At 38.4% G+C, this 13,471-nt stretch overlaps 3 protein-coding genes across 3 annotated transcripts; all 3 read left to right on the top strand.

The window, feature by feature from the left end:
- The first annotated feature begins 886 nt into the window (after window positions 1–886).
- On the top strand, window positions 887–2,682 carry oxld1 (oxidoreductase-like domain containing 1). Its single transcript, XM_053340825.1, has 2 exons — window positions 887–1,027; window positions 1,863–2,682. The coding sequence occupies exons 1-2, from the start codon at window positions 977–979 to the stop codon at window positions 2,250–2,252; spliced, it is 441 nt and encodes a 146-aa protein (XP_053196800.1). The 5' UTR covers window positions 887–976; the 3' UTR covers window positions 2,253–2,682.
- A 5,056-nt stretch (window positions 2,683–7,738) lies between these two features.
- LOC128380935 (retinal rod rhodopsin-sensitive cGMP 3',5'-cyclic phosphodiesterase subunit gamma) lies at window positions 7,739–8,181 on the top strand. Its single transcript, XM_053340827.1, has 3 exons — window positions 7,739–7,884; window positions 7,960–8,000; window positions 8,105–8,181. Exons 1-3 carry the CDS (start codon window positions 7,739–7,741, stop codon window positions 8,179–8,181), a joined length of 264 nt encoding a protein of 87 aa, XP_053196802.1.
- A 3,727-nt stretch (window positions 8,182–11,908) lies between these two features.
- On the top strand, window positions 11,909–12,663 carry LOC128380934 (retinal rod rhodopsin-sensitive cGMP 3',5'-cyclic phosphodiesterase subunit gamma-like). Its single transcript, XM_053340826.1, has 3 exons — window positions 11,909–12,054; window positions 12,140–12,180; window positions 12,285–12,663. Exons 1-3 carry the CDS (start codon window positions 11,909–11,911, stop codon window positions 12,359–12,361), a joined length of 264 nt encoding a protein of 87 aa, XP_053196801.1. The 3' UTR covers window positions 12,362–12,663.
- The last annotated feature ends 808 nt before the right edge of the window (window positions 12,664–13,471 follow it).

Raw genomic sequence — 13,471 nt, 5'->3', positions numbered from 1 at the left:
GTCACATTTAACAAAAAATGTGTGAGAGCACAACAAAAAAGCCCAGAATTTCACTTGTAAACATGTAATTAGTAAGTCACATCAAAGTGCTGATCTTTGCAGCTGAACAGAAATTGTGTTGCTCAGTCTAAGCAACAGAAATTACACTGACTAGGCACATGCAGTCACTCAGCTGTAAATAGTACAAGTCAGAGCAATTAGCTGGGCTTGTACAGTGACACATCATCAACTACATGAAAACATGACAATAATAATAAGAGATCTCCAGGCAGGGAGTTCCACAGCTGAGGGTGGCATGTTGAGATATAGGAACCATCAGTAGGGCCTTGCTGGAAGATCTGAGTTAGCAATACACAGATATAGGCACGAGTCTTACCTTTCATTTACTGCTTTAAAAACAAGCAGTGAAATGTTAAAATAAATTGTAAAACTCACAGGTAACCAGTGAAGGGCAGCAAGGATTGGTGTAATGTGGTCATTAGTACCTCTTAAAAGCCTGACTGCAATACATTGTAATGTATTAGGACATTTATAAATACATACGCAAATATACTATTATAAAAAATATGGATAAAAGTTAATAATACATCTAAAAAGAGGTGTGTCTCTGTTTCTCTGTATTACCTCATTGAACCATTTTATTGCGTCTTTACATGTAAAACACTGACACCTGCCGGACAGAGGCTGTAAGTGCAGCCTGTCTCCTTTAGTCCCGCCCACAAGCTGTTCTACACTTCCATTGGTTGAAATACAGAACGGTCATCGTTGATTGGCCACAGTATATCCTCTTGGCCAATCAGCGCCTTTGTTTACAGCCCCAAACCAAGGTCACAGTTCAGGAGAATATGAAGTGATGTAACTTGGTAGCAAGCTCTGGATTTTACCCCTGGAGGGAGAAACTATATTTGTCAACCGGCAAAGCTCGATAAATATGAATTATTTAGACACTTAATTAAGCTTACAGTTTGTACCGACGATGCTGTATTCGTGTGTTTGTGCGCTGAGGTCGTCGGTGTCCTTACAAAAGGTTGGTAGCTTAGCTATCTTTAGTGTAGCTGCTAAAATAAGAAACGTGGGTTAATTTGATGTGACCTTTACTTTATTCATCTGTGTTGGTTTATTCAGAAGGAAATGCGCATAATGGATGTTGTTACAGTAGAAAGGGTCGATGGTGTGTTTAATTTCCTTTCTGAGACTGAGCTACGTGTTGTTAGAAATTAGAAAAGTTAGCTTGAGGCCAGAGAAGAAATCACATCCTTCCAACTACATTAACCCACAAACCGTAAATGTGTGACTTTATTAAGTATCAGGGCATCATAACTTTTAGCTTAGAGTCATTATTGTTTCTAAGTCCCAATCTGTGCCTCTGTTTATTAACCATGTGCTAAACTAAGGCTGCGACTAAGTGTTATTTTCATTATTAGTTTGTCTGACGATTTTTTTCTCTATTAATCGATTTAGTGTTATAAAACCCCAAATATATTAAGTTTATTGTCACAGAGATTTAAATACACCAGAAAATATTCACACTTAAGAAGCTGGAACCAGATAAATTTGTAATTTGTTCTTAAAAGTATGTATTTGTACAAATACAATTAAATACACTGTAGGTTGATAAAATATGTAATATTTATCATTATTTTGTGGTTACACCATTTGACATCTTCAGGAGCATTCAGTCTTACTTTAGGCTAAAAAAGAAATGGTGTAAATGTCATTTTAAATGGCATATAACAAATTTTTAACAAACCTCATGCTGCTTTTTAGACAATTTTTAAAGATCTTTTTGAATCGCTCATCTTGCCAACCCTTATTTGTCACTGACCCAAATATAACCACCACATTGTTCTTCTGTTTTTCAGCTGTGCATCCTCTCCCTGCTGCACATGAGGACACATCATGGCCCTCAGCAGTTGTGGAGTAGAAGTCTGCACAGCGGGACAGTTCGCAGCCTGTCTTCTGGACCACAGTCTCCGTCTCCTCCCACATTAACAGACTCTTCTGAATGCACTGACACGCAGCCCTCTCGCAGCACCTCTGCTTGGTCCCCTGAGGAAGGACCACCACCCGCTCCCACACACTGCTGCATGAGCGGCTGTCATAACTGCGTGTGGATTGAACATGCAGAGCAGCTGTTGGCGTACTACCACGACGGAGGCGACCGTGCGCTCGCCGCTATCGAGGAGAACGTTCTTGATGAGAACCTTAAAACGTACCTGAAGATGGAGATTAGACTCATGAAGAAGACGTGACTGATACGTTGACATGGAATAAGTGTTAATGAGTGTTTTTATGGAAGAAACCTTCACCGACTCAGTTTAAAGGTGCATGTAAGATTTGGCAGAATTAAAATCAACAAGTATCAACGGAATATGAAGAAATGATAGTTTTGATGTTATGTTTAAGATGTCTATGTATTGTGTTGCACTGATATCTGAAGTTAGCACACTTAGGCTTTCCCTGTCTCATAATACCACTTTATACCTCAAGAGGTTAGCAAGTCACTGTAGCGTCCAATCTGCCCTCAGTCTAACATGAGAGGAAGACGGAGTATTAGTGGTAGCAGCCCTGAGCCACCTCAGCAGCAACAGTATGTTTGAGCCAGGCTTAAAGCTGCTAAACGTATCACTGTCTGACAGGTAATATGTCACTTTATTAAGTTTTAATATCTTTAAGGTGAGAAAGTAATCATTTAGGTTCCCATTAAGTGATCAGCTTAACCAAACAACTTCAATATGGAAATTTACTTCCATAAATGTTGGAGATGCTGCTGCTGCAACCACTGGCCGGGCCAGCTGGTCATCTCAGCTGCATTTTTGTGATGTGCTGCCCCTTATTTGTTAAAAGCAGGTGGCCAAATCTTACTTATTGCACTTGTTGAGCACTTTTATATAAGGCACTCCTCCTTATCCATTTCATCTCCACATTTTCACCTTCTCCTCCTCCTTTTTGGTTCACACTGTTCATGTCTATAGAACATTTCAGCAATCTGTCAACAAAAAAAAGTTTTTAAAAATCACCACATTCCCAATTCTCAGTAATTAATGTTGTGAGTAAAATGATTGAAATGACTTACAGTACATTGTGTGAAACCGTGACTATCCTTTCAGTTTCAGCCCAACCTGTTACACCTGAGAAATGCTTGAATTGTCGTAGAGCTGCAACGATTATTTTCACTGCTGATGAATCTTCCGACATTATGGGCTGATTATTTCTTAGACAAGGACTACACTTGTTCTTAATGGATATTTTCACATTCAGTCCAGGACTAGTTTTAATCTCTGTCTGAGAAACTGGAACATAGTATATGAAATCTCAAAATGTAGTTTAAAAAAATGTTCATTTCAGTTCCTCAGAGGCCAGTGTGACCTCTTCAGATGTCTCTTTGTGTTCAACTAACCTAACAGTCCAAAACTCAGATATTCAGTTTAAAATGATGCTGAAATAGAGAGAGACGAGCAAATCCTCCTTTTTAATGAGCTAAACCCTCCTTTCTTTTGTATTTTTGGCTTTAAGAATGACTGAAAGTATTTATTATTAAAGTAGCTGTCGGTCAATTTCCAATCAACTAATTGATCATTGACTAATCATTGCAGCTCTACATTAGTGCCAGATTGATCATTGCTTCAGTTTCAATATCAGATAATTACTTCTTTCAAGTCTCATTTATATTCTTCATTGATTCATTGTCACTTTCTTTTAGTCGCAAAGGCGATTTGCACATTTTATTTTTTTATAAATCAGTTTGAAGCTTGAATTGAAGTGGTTAAAGTATATTTAATGTCTTTACTTTTACTTGTTTCATTGTATTTAAAGAGTTTATTTAAATTGTGTAGTTCAATTTTATTTTGAAGAGCTATTTGTTAAATAAATGTTGTCTTGTATGACACGAACAAAACTGTGTTTATCTCTTTTTGTTGGTATCTTCTCAGCATGAGTCGGAGCCAGTAGGGAGCGCCAGAGTAACACAAAACTGTCTCACTCTCATGAAGATAAAATAATGTCTGATCCTCCTAATGAGTTCATTTCATCGTCATTGTGTGTTTATCCAGCACATCCGGGTTGATTGAAGTGATTAATCAGTATATAAACAGTTAATAAATGTTTCATAATTAAGTTGTAAGGAGATATAAGTGTATTCGTCAACAGCCATAACTCCTCCTGTGAGCAAATATTTAATTAATTGTTAATTCAATTGGCTAATCATTTGAGCTTTGAAGTCCTCTGTAAGAATGTACAGCACCATGACAACCGGGTAATATCTGCTAATGAAGATCATGTGATATGATCAAAAGCCCCTTCTGAACTTCAACTGTAATGATGGCTGAGGGAGAATAAAATATTTCACTTGAATATTAGCATCTGTTATGCTTCACAGGCTGCAAGCATTTATTCAAAAACCTAACTCAATTTATATGAACCCACAAGTCAAAGACTAATTCAAGATTCAATGGACACACTCCAAAACCTCAGAAGTGCTACCTGATGCAATAATCACTTCATGGACACTTTTGTTTATGTTCAATGTAAACACTTTGTTTTAGGGTGTGTAAAGTATATTGAACTATCACTGGTCTGTAACACAGCTGCTCACACTCAGCATCACATCCTGGTACAACTTTCTTTCTCTCTGTAAAAAAACAAAATAAAACTTTCTCAGATCATCAACAACGCAATAAATATTACAGCTTCTAGACTTCACCATAAGACCTCAGACACACTTCAAGACAAGTTCCCATCGCCTTTTTTTCTGATTCTGGATATATTTGTTTCCACTCTTCTTTGGCTGAAATCACTCAATTGTTCACTTATTCACTTCTCCATTTGCACCATCACTGACAGCTGTAGACTAACGCAACTATCATTTTCACACCTGTAACACCTTCTGGAGAAAGTAGTGTACCTGCCTATATATTGTAGAATGTATATATATACTGTATTGACATTGGTGTACAGTTATATGGTGCACTATATAGTAAGTCGAGTCTCTAAACTAAAAAAACCTGCCTTACAAATTAGAGATGTGGAGTTTGAAACAGATACATTCTCACATTGCATTAATGGGAATTGTAGGATCTGGAGATTTTGGAGATCTAAAAGTCATTTAATTGCTGTCATAGCTACAGAAATTTAATTGTCTGTCACTTTCAACTGGAAACTAAAAAGCTAAGTCAATGAAGTGCCCCTTTAACTAAAGGTTTCTAACTAACAGGAAGTCCTGATTAACAGTATTTCTGTTGCAGTCATGTGTCCAGGATGAACTGCAGTGACACTGAAACGTACATTAAGGTGATTGAATGGACTTTTGCACGGGGGTGAGTTGGGGTTTTGCCTGAAGCAGATGGTGATTGTGTAACAAAGAAGGAGTGGGTAAGGAGGCCTTTCTGGAAGCTTCCTGCTCCAACCTTAATCTGCATCAACAAATATCACACTGTGTAATCTGATCATCTCAGATCATTGGTTTGATTAGCACTGTTTGGTATTTTCTTGAACTTTCTGGACCGACATGTTTTCGGCTTGTGGCCTTCATTAGGGTCATCATAATAAAGTGTTACTGGAGATTTGAGGTTCACTCTCTAAGACCCAAACTCAAACATGTGAACTGTTGACAACAGGGGGGCGGTGCACTGGTAATCTTCTCGGGGGGCTCAGCATATAAGAGGGACCCTAAGCCCCGACTGGTCTTCACAGCAATCCTAACATAGAAGAACTGTGACAGACCGGTGTTGCTGCCCTCTTCTGGCTGTTCTTCACCCAAGCAGTCGGTGAGTAGGGCATCGATAGACATCACCACCACTACTGTACCACAAACAGTGTTATTATTGAGGTATTAGAGATTTAATGTAGTGTTAGAAACCACTGTGACAGCTTTGAGATGATTGATGTGACTACTTTAGAGGTGCATGGTAGTCAGTGCATCTTATGGATGTTACATCTATTACTCTGAGAGCTTTGAAGTTATTTTACTTTGATTGAAATGATGCAAGAGGAAGAAATGTGGTGAAGAGGTCAGGGTTCAAACAATAGTGTGGTGATGACAGGCTGGGACACTTGTAGACCTACAACCTAAATTGACCTACAACATGATGGATCTGTTGATATGATGCTTAGAGTGCAAATATCCTTCAGTGGTTTTGAGATTAGTTTGACATTAGGTAAAGGACTCAGGAAAAATATTCAAAAATGGTGAAGTTAGCAGAAGACAATTTTGTTCCTTTGTACATTTGTGGAAGGTTTATCAGGCAGCTGTTTACTTCATGATCAGAGCTGTTTGGGAATTTTCCATCATTATGCATCATGCACTGTGTCAAACTAGGCTTTGGGGTCATAGCAAGGCCTCACCAAATGTTGGGTTTAGACACTGTCTCCCCTTAAGATAGTGCCAAGCAGTGAGTCTGCTCCTTTTGGGGAAAACAGGAGGCATTCTGATAGTGTTGCTATAGCAGCCGAGGTCAGATATGTGTTTGACTGTTTTCCTTGAATGGAGTAGAGGTAACTAGAGTCAGAGGTTTGATATGGATGGAGGACAAAGGTCCTGAGTGTCATCCCAGCAATGTTTTGTCTATAGACCAGTAGACTAAATTCTGTATATTGTAGATGTGTTGGATCTGCCCATATTTGGGTATGGCTCAACCTGTGGCATTATCTGAATTAAAGGAAGCATCAGAACATAACGTGCACTGATCATTCATTCACTTCTCCTTCATCAAGTAAATAAATCTTTTGAATGGAAGATATCCTGGACTCCTCTCTACTCTCTCCATTGATGTATCGGCTGCATAATTAAAATCTCCAACAAGAGCTGGTTGTCATTATTTATTCTAATTTTTATGATACTTCAGTGTCATTGTTGAGCTTTGGTGTAGATAGCAATGAGTTCTCAAATATTAAATATTATCTCTATAATCACAAGCAGTAGTACAACACATACTGTATCCGTTGATATCTTAAATGATGGGTGTTGATGTTCATCCTTATGTATGTTATGTTGATGCTTTAGGATGGTGCAAATATCAACTATAGAACTTTTTAACATATTTGTGATTAAGAGCTTTAAACAGGTGAAATGGTTGACATCTTTCTGATTTACATGTTACTTGATATAAAGCTACTGTACACTCCACACATACAGAATCTTTTGTGTGGATTAACTATATTTACATTATCAAACCACTAAAACCACATTATTAGATAACACTTGATCAGGACTGCCATTTTCATTGGGGGTACGGAGCCGGATTGATCCTTTAGACCCTCAGAGCAACCTCAGCATATCTGCGTTGCTGTCCTTGTTCTAACAGGATTACATGTGGACGGTCGACTTGAAACAGAGAGAGAGGGCTGCTTATTAACTTGAGCCAGGGATTATGGGAAATCCTTGTAGAGCATGGTACACAGGTAGTCCATCTCAGGCATTCAATTACTGTGAAATATCATCGTAAATCCTGGCTGGGACTCGTCAGATCAGTAAGAGGATTAATGCCTTTAATGTCAGACAGAGGTGACAGAGGTTGCATGCTATCTGTTACATACAATTAACAGTGTAATAAAGCATTTTCAGTAATAGTTTAGTGTCTAAACAGGTAAAAAAAAATGTAGTGATATCTTGGGCTTTTGTGGCATCACCTGACTTTTTCACTGTCATTTCCAAAATGAACAGATATCATCAGGACGACTACACTTCAAAGAAGTGTCTTGAAAGCCAATAGCCTGCACATAGGTAACATAACTCTTCAAAATGAACCTTGAGCCGCCCAAACCTGGGTTCAAGTCGGCCACCCGTGTCACCGGAGGCCCCTCCACCCCACGCAAGGGACCCCCTAAGTTCAAGCAGAGGCAGACCCGTCAGTTCAAGAGCAAGCCTCCCAAGAAGGGAATCCAGGGGTACGTGTTGAGAGATGCACAATTTATCATCAGATTTGTACAAGATATGGTGTGTAATCATCTTTTTGTTTGCAGATTTGGTGATGATATCCCAGGAATGGAGGGCTTAGGCACTGGTAAGATACATGATGTGTTTAAAATGCACAGTAAATCAGTTGCTGTTACTTTCAGAGGCCTGATCAACATCACATCTTTGTCTTTTCTTTTTGTTTTTTTACAGACATCACCGTCATTTGCCCATGGGAGGCCTTTAACCACCTGGAGCTGAATGAGCTGGCCAAGTATGGTATCATCTGAGCCTTCCCTGAAATGTCCCTGCAATCTCCTGAGGATAACAGGCCAAAACATATGCCTAAGGATCCGACTTGTACCTTTAAACGGAACTACTCCGAACCAACTTCTACAACAAACTGTAACGAACACTAAAAATGGAAAAAGAGAAAAAAGATCTAAAAAAAACAACAACTTTCTGTCCTCTTTTACTAGAGTCTTCTTCTTCTTCTGATTCTGCTGTTCACACACACATAACATCTGCTCACATTTAGCATCTGTTGATTTGATCTTCACTAGATCAAACAAGGCAGCCTCAAAATTGAGTTTAAGTGACAAACCCGAGAAGTGGATGGGTTCCCATTTCATGTGCTTCGGCGTCTGTTTTCGCCACTTTTTAGAGGCTTTTATTTATTTTAGTGTGCGTCCATAAATGTGTGAGTTTGTTGTGTTCTGTTAGAGTTTATATGCCACTATGAGAGCTAGCTGCCAGTTTGTCACAGGCTGCAATAATTTATGAATGTTAAGTTATTGTATTGTGCTGGTTAATGATGCTGTACGATCCCCTTTGCTTTAAAAAACAACAACATTTTTTTACTCAGTAAAGGATGTGATTTCAAATGGAGCGAAATACAATACTTCACACAAAACATACTTAAATATATGGAAGAGGATTAGGGCCACTGTGGGAAAAAAGTGAGTTCTGACTTTTTTTCTCAAAATTTTGACTTTAAAGAATTCGGAGTTCAAAGTCAGAATTTTGAGAAAAAAGTCAGAACTCACTTTTTTTCCCACAGTGGCCCTAATCCTCTTCCGTATAAGTAAAAGTAAAATTACAGATTTTTAAAACTACTTTAAAAAGTACAAGTACACAAAAAACTACTCAATCACAGTAACGGAGTAAATGTAATTCATTACTTTCCACCTCTGGTAACATGCAAGTTATAGTGTTGAGGGGGTGATGTATGTAAAGTGCATAAAAAGATCAAAAATAACTAAATATTTAAATGTAAACACAAATAATATACGTAAATAAGTCCAATATGAACTCTGTAAATGTCCATTTTGACATTTTAAATGTGCTAAATTGAAATTTCGTTAATTTAAGATGTCACACAGACAATAAACCTGATGTGTCATGTCTGTTCTGCCATGGTAGCGTGACGTCTTTCAGTCAGGTGAGTGTCTGCTGCCTGGATGTCTCACAGGTCCAGTTTCTGAGGTGATAATGACCCTGATCTCCATGACTGAGTCAGCATCAGTCTGGTGACAGTGAAGCATTGTAAATCCTGGGCAGACTCACAGCATACAGAGTTATTCTTTGACCTGGACTATACAGGGGATTACACATGAGGGGTTTCACTTATCTTATACAGTGCAGCGAACCTGCTCACCATGACATGATGGAAAAAATACTGATTTAACCATTTCAGTACTGTATGTCACTTTGCATCATGACAGGCTGCAAAGAATGAAAACTCCTGCTGATCACAAGTCAAATGCAGAAATTGGGTTGATTCGGATTGTCAGGTGAATGACATGATTAAAATGTGTAACTCTTAACTTAAAGTCCTCCTATTTAGCATTCATAATCAGTATATAAAGAGTTAATAAATGTTCATAATTAAGTTGTAAGGAGATATAAGTGTTAATGTATCCGTCAACAACCATGACCCCTCCTGTGAGCAAATCTTAATAATATTAATATATCATAATAAAGGTGTTTGATACTACAAATGTTGCTGGAGATTTGAGGTTCTTCACTTTCTGGACTTTTCATGCACTTTGGAAGTAAGTGAAGTTGTGCCAGAAACCTCTACCCTGTTTTTTTTTACTTTCTGAAGACATACAGCACAATAAGTCTTCTTATGTCATGCTTTGGATACTTCAACAAGATCATAGCAAACAACTCAAATCCTTCATTTCATATAGATATACATGTGTTTCATCCATAATACAAATACAGAAGATTGAGTTTGGTCCTCCTTACACACTCACCCTCTTTGACCCAAACGTAAACATGTGAACTGTTGACAACAGGGAGGCGGCGCGCTAGTAATCTTCTGCAGGGCTCAGCATATAAGAGAGACCCTAAGCCCCGACTGGCCTTCACAGCAATTCTAGCATATAACAACTGGACAGACCAGTGCTGCTGCGCTCGTCTGGCTGTTCTTCACCCAATCAGCCGGTGAGTAGACGCACTGATAGACATCACCACCACCACCACGAACAGCGTTATTATTGAGATATTAGAGATTTTTGAGATGATTGATGTGACTACTTTGGAGATGCATGGTAGTCAGTGCATCTTATGGATGTTAAATGTATTACTCTGAGAACTTTGAGGTTATTTTACTTTGATTGAGATGATGGAAGAGGAAAAATTTGATAAAGAAGTGAAGATAAAAATTGTGCCACCATTTGTTTGCCATTTTAACTCTCTTCAAAAAGAGATTTAGAACTCAAGAGATCTTCTATAGCTGGTCATATTTTAATTTAACATATGAAAATAAGATACTACTTGTTATCTTCAGTTAAAAATAAAGCACAGGTTATTCTAAAAAGATAGTTCTGTCACTATAACCTCCGTCAGGCTTCAAACAATAGTGTAGTGATGACAGGCTGGGACACTTGTAGACCTACAACATGATGGATCTGTTGATATGATGCTTAGAGTGACTACGGTGCAAATATCCTGAATATCCTTCAGTGGTTTTGAGGTTTGTTTGACATTAGGTAAAGGACTCAGGAAAAATATTCAAAAATGGTGAAGTTAGCAGAAGACAATTTTGTTCCTTTGTACATTTGTGGAAGGTTTATCAGTCAGGTGTTAGGTTTACTTCATGATCAGAGCTGTTATTATTTAATTTTTATATCATACTTCAGCGTAATTGTTGAGTTTTGGTGTAGATATCAACAGCTTTTTTCCCATATTTTGAGAAATATTGATGTGTTTTTCTACAGAGTTCTCATCTTTTAAATATGATCTATATAATCATAAGCAACAGAGTACACATACTGTATCCGTTGATATCTTAAAGGGTGGATGTTGAATTCTCATCCTTATGATTGTTATGTTGATGCTTTAGGATGGTGCAAATATAAAATATAGAGCATATTTCATAAGTGAGTTACATTTTACAATATGTAACTTGATACAAAAGCTATACTGTACACTCCACACATACAAAATCTTTTGCGTGGATTAACTTTGTTGGTTGTTATAGATTATTATTTATATCATTATCAAACCACTAAAACCACATTAGACTTGATGAGGACTGTCATTGTCATCGGGGGTACAGTGACCGGATCGCTGTCCTTGTTCTAACAGGATTACATGTCGACGGTCGACTTGAAACAGAGAGAGAGGGCTGCTTATTAACTTGAGCCAGGGATTATGGGAAATTGGGTAATCCTTGCAGAGCATTGGTGCACAGGTAGTCCATCTCAGACATTCAATTACTGTGAAATATCCTGCCTGGGACTCGTCAGATCAGTAAGAGGATTAATGCCTTTAATGTCAGACAGAGGTGACAGAGGCTGCATGCTATCTGTTACATACAATTAACAGTGTAATAAAGCATCTTCGGTAATTGTTCAGTGTCTAAACAGGTCAAAATGGCTCTTTTTTTTTAAGTGATATCTTGGTCTATTGTGGCATCGCCTGACTTTTTCGCTCTCATTTCCAAAATGAACAGATATCATCAGGACGACTATACTTCAAAGAACACAGGTACCGTAACTACTCGAAATGAATCTTGACGCGCCCAAACCTGGGTCCAAGTCGGCCACCCGTGTCACCGGAGGCCCCCGCTGCCCACGCAAGGGACCCGTTAAGTTCAAGCAGAGGCAGACCCGTCAGTTCAAGAGCAAGCCTCCCAAGAAGGGAATCCAGGGGTACGTGTTGAGGGATGCACAATTTATCATCAGATTTGTATAAATTATAAGAAGATATGGTGTGTAATCATCTTTTTGTTTGCAGATTTGGTGATGATATCCCAGGAATGGAGGGCTTAGGCACTGGTAAGATACATGATGTGTTTAAAATGCTCAGTAAATCAGTTGCTGTTACTTTCAGAGGTCTGATCAACATCACATCTTTGTGTTTTCTTTTTGTTTTTTTATAGACATCACTGTCATTTGCCCATGGGAGGCCTTTAACCACCTGGAGCTGAATGAGCTGGCCAAGTATGGTATCATCTGAGACTTCCCTGCAATGTCCCTGCAATCTCCTGAGGATAACCGGCCACGCACTTCAAATCATCTGCCTCAGGAGCCGACTCGTAGATTGAAACGGAATTACTCTAAACCACCTACTGCAACAAACTGTAACGAACACAAAAAATGGAAAAAGAGAAAAAAGATCTAAAAAAAAAAACAAAACAACAACTTTCTGTCCTCTTTTAGAGTCTTCTTCTTCTTCTGATTCTGCTGCTCACACACACATAACATCTGCTCCTGTTTAGCATCTGTTGATTTGATCTTCACTAGATCAGCACTGCATCCTCCTCTACTCTCACTCTCGCTCTCTCTCTTCTCAGATGCATTCCTACTTTCCTTTCACTTTTCTATCCTTCTCACGGACAACACACACGAAACTTACGCAAGCGAGGAAGCCTCAAAATTGAGTTCAAGTGACAAACCCGTGAAGTGGGTGGGTTCCCATTTCACGTGCTTCGGTGTCTGTTTTCGCCACTTTTGAGAGGCTTTTTCCATCAACGCCGAATCTATAACATAAAAAACCTGAATTCTGTAGAGAGATTGCTGAGTGTTAACTTTAATATCCCTCCTTTCACTCTGTTATGACCTTACCTTACCCATCTCTATCAGGATATAAGTTTTCAGGGATAATTTCAGTTCAGTTTGAGCTTTTATGGTAAAAACAATAATTTAAACATCTGCCCAAATTGACTTAACCAAGGAGGTACAGTGTCTTCCATCATTGTGTTAGCTTGTGCTAACACTAGCTTGACATCTCTTCTCATTTGTATGTCTTTTACAATTATAATAATAATGTTTATGAAAAATATGTACTGTCACACTTTTCCCTGAGTGTTTTTATTTGTGTTTTTAAGCTCATCATCTTAGCTCTCATTTGTTGTTTTCTGGTAGAGTTTTCCTTCTTTTTTTTCCTCGTTGTCCTGCCTTCATCCATCCATCCGTCCATTCAGTGTTTCTCATTTCATCATCATCTCCGTTGTCCTCTCCATCGTCATTTATCCTCCATTCTCTTCATGTTTAGACAGTGTTAACCTCCACAATTAAACTTGTACCAGTGTGTTGTACGTGTAAGATCAATGATTCATACCATGAG

Source organism: Scomber japonicus, chromosome 20 (assembly GCF_027409825.1).
Source record: "Scomber japonicus isolate fScoJap1 chromosome 20, fScoJap1.pri, whole genome shotgun sequence".
NCBI lineage: Eukaryota > Metazoa > Chordata > Actinopteri > Scombriformes > Scombridae > Scomber > Scomber japonicus.
The sequence above is the reverse complement of the archived record's forward strand: the minus strand, read 5'-3'. Positions and strand labels throughout refer to the sequence as shown.

Coding starts and splice junctions, on each gene's coding strand:
- LOC128380934 (XM_053340826.1), top strand. CDS start 11,909: ATGAATCTTGACGCGCCCAAACCTGGGTCCAAGTCGGCCACCCGTGTC. Junction 12,055..12,139: donor CCCAAGAAGGGAATCCAGGG/GTACGTGTTGAG, acceptor TTTTGTTTGCAG/ATTTGGTGATGATATCCCAG. Junction 12,181..12,284: donor AATGGAGGGCTTAGGCACTG/GTAAGATACATG, acceptor GTTTTTTTATAG/ACATCACTGTCATTTGCCCA.
- oxld1 (XM_053340825.1), top strand. CDS start 977: ATGCTGTATTCGTGTGTTTGTGCGCTGAGGTCGTCGGTGTCCTTACAA. Junction 1,028..1,862: donor CGTCGGTGTCCTTACAAAAG/GTTGGTAGCTTA, acceptor TCTGTTTTTCAG/CTGTGCATCCTCTCCCTGCT.
- LOC128380935 (XM_053340827.1), top strand. CDS start 7,739: ATGAACCTTGAGCCGCCCAAACCTGGGTTCAAGTCGGCCACCCGTGTC. Junction 7,885..7,959: donor CCCAAGAAGGGAATCCAGGG/GTACGTGTTGAG, acceptor TTTTGTTTGCAG/ATTTGGTGATGATATCCCAG. Junction 8,001..8,104: donor AATGGAGGGCTTAGGCACTG/GTAAGATACATG, acceptor GTTTTTTTACAG/ACATCACCGTCATTTGCCCA.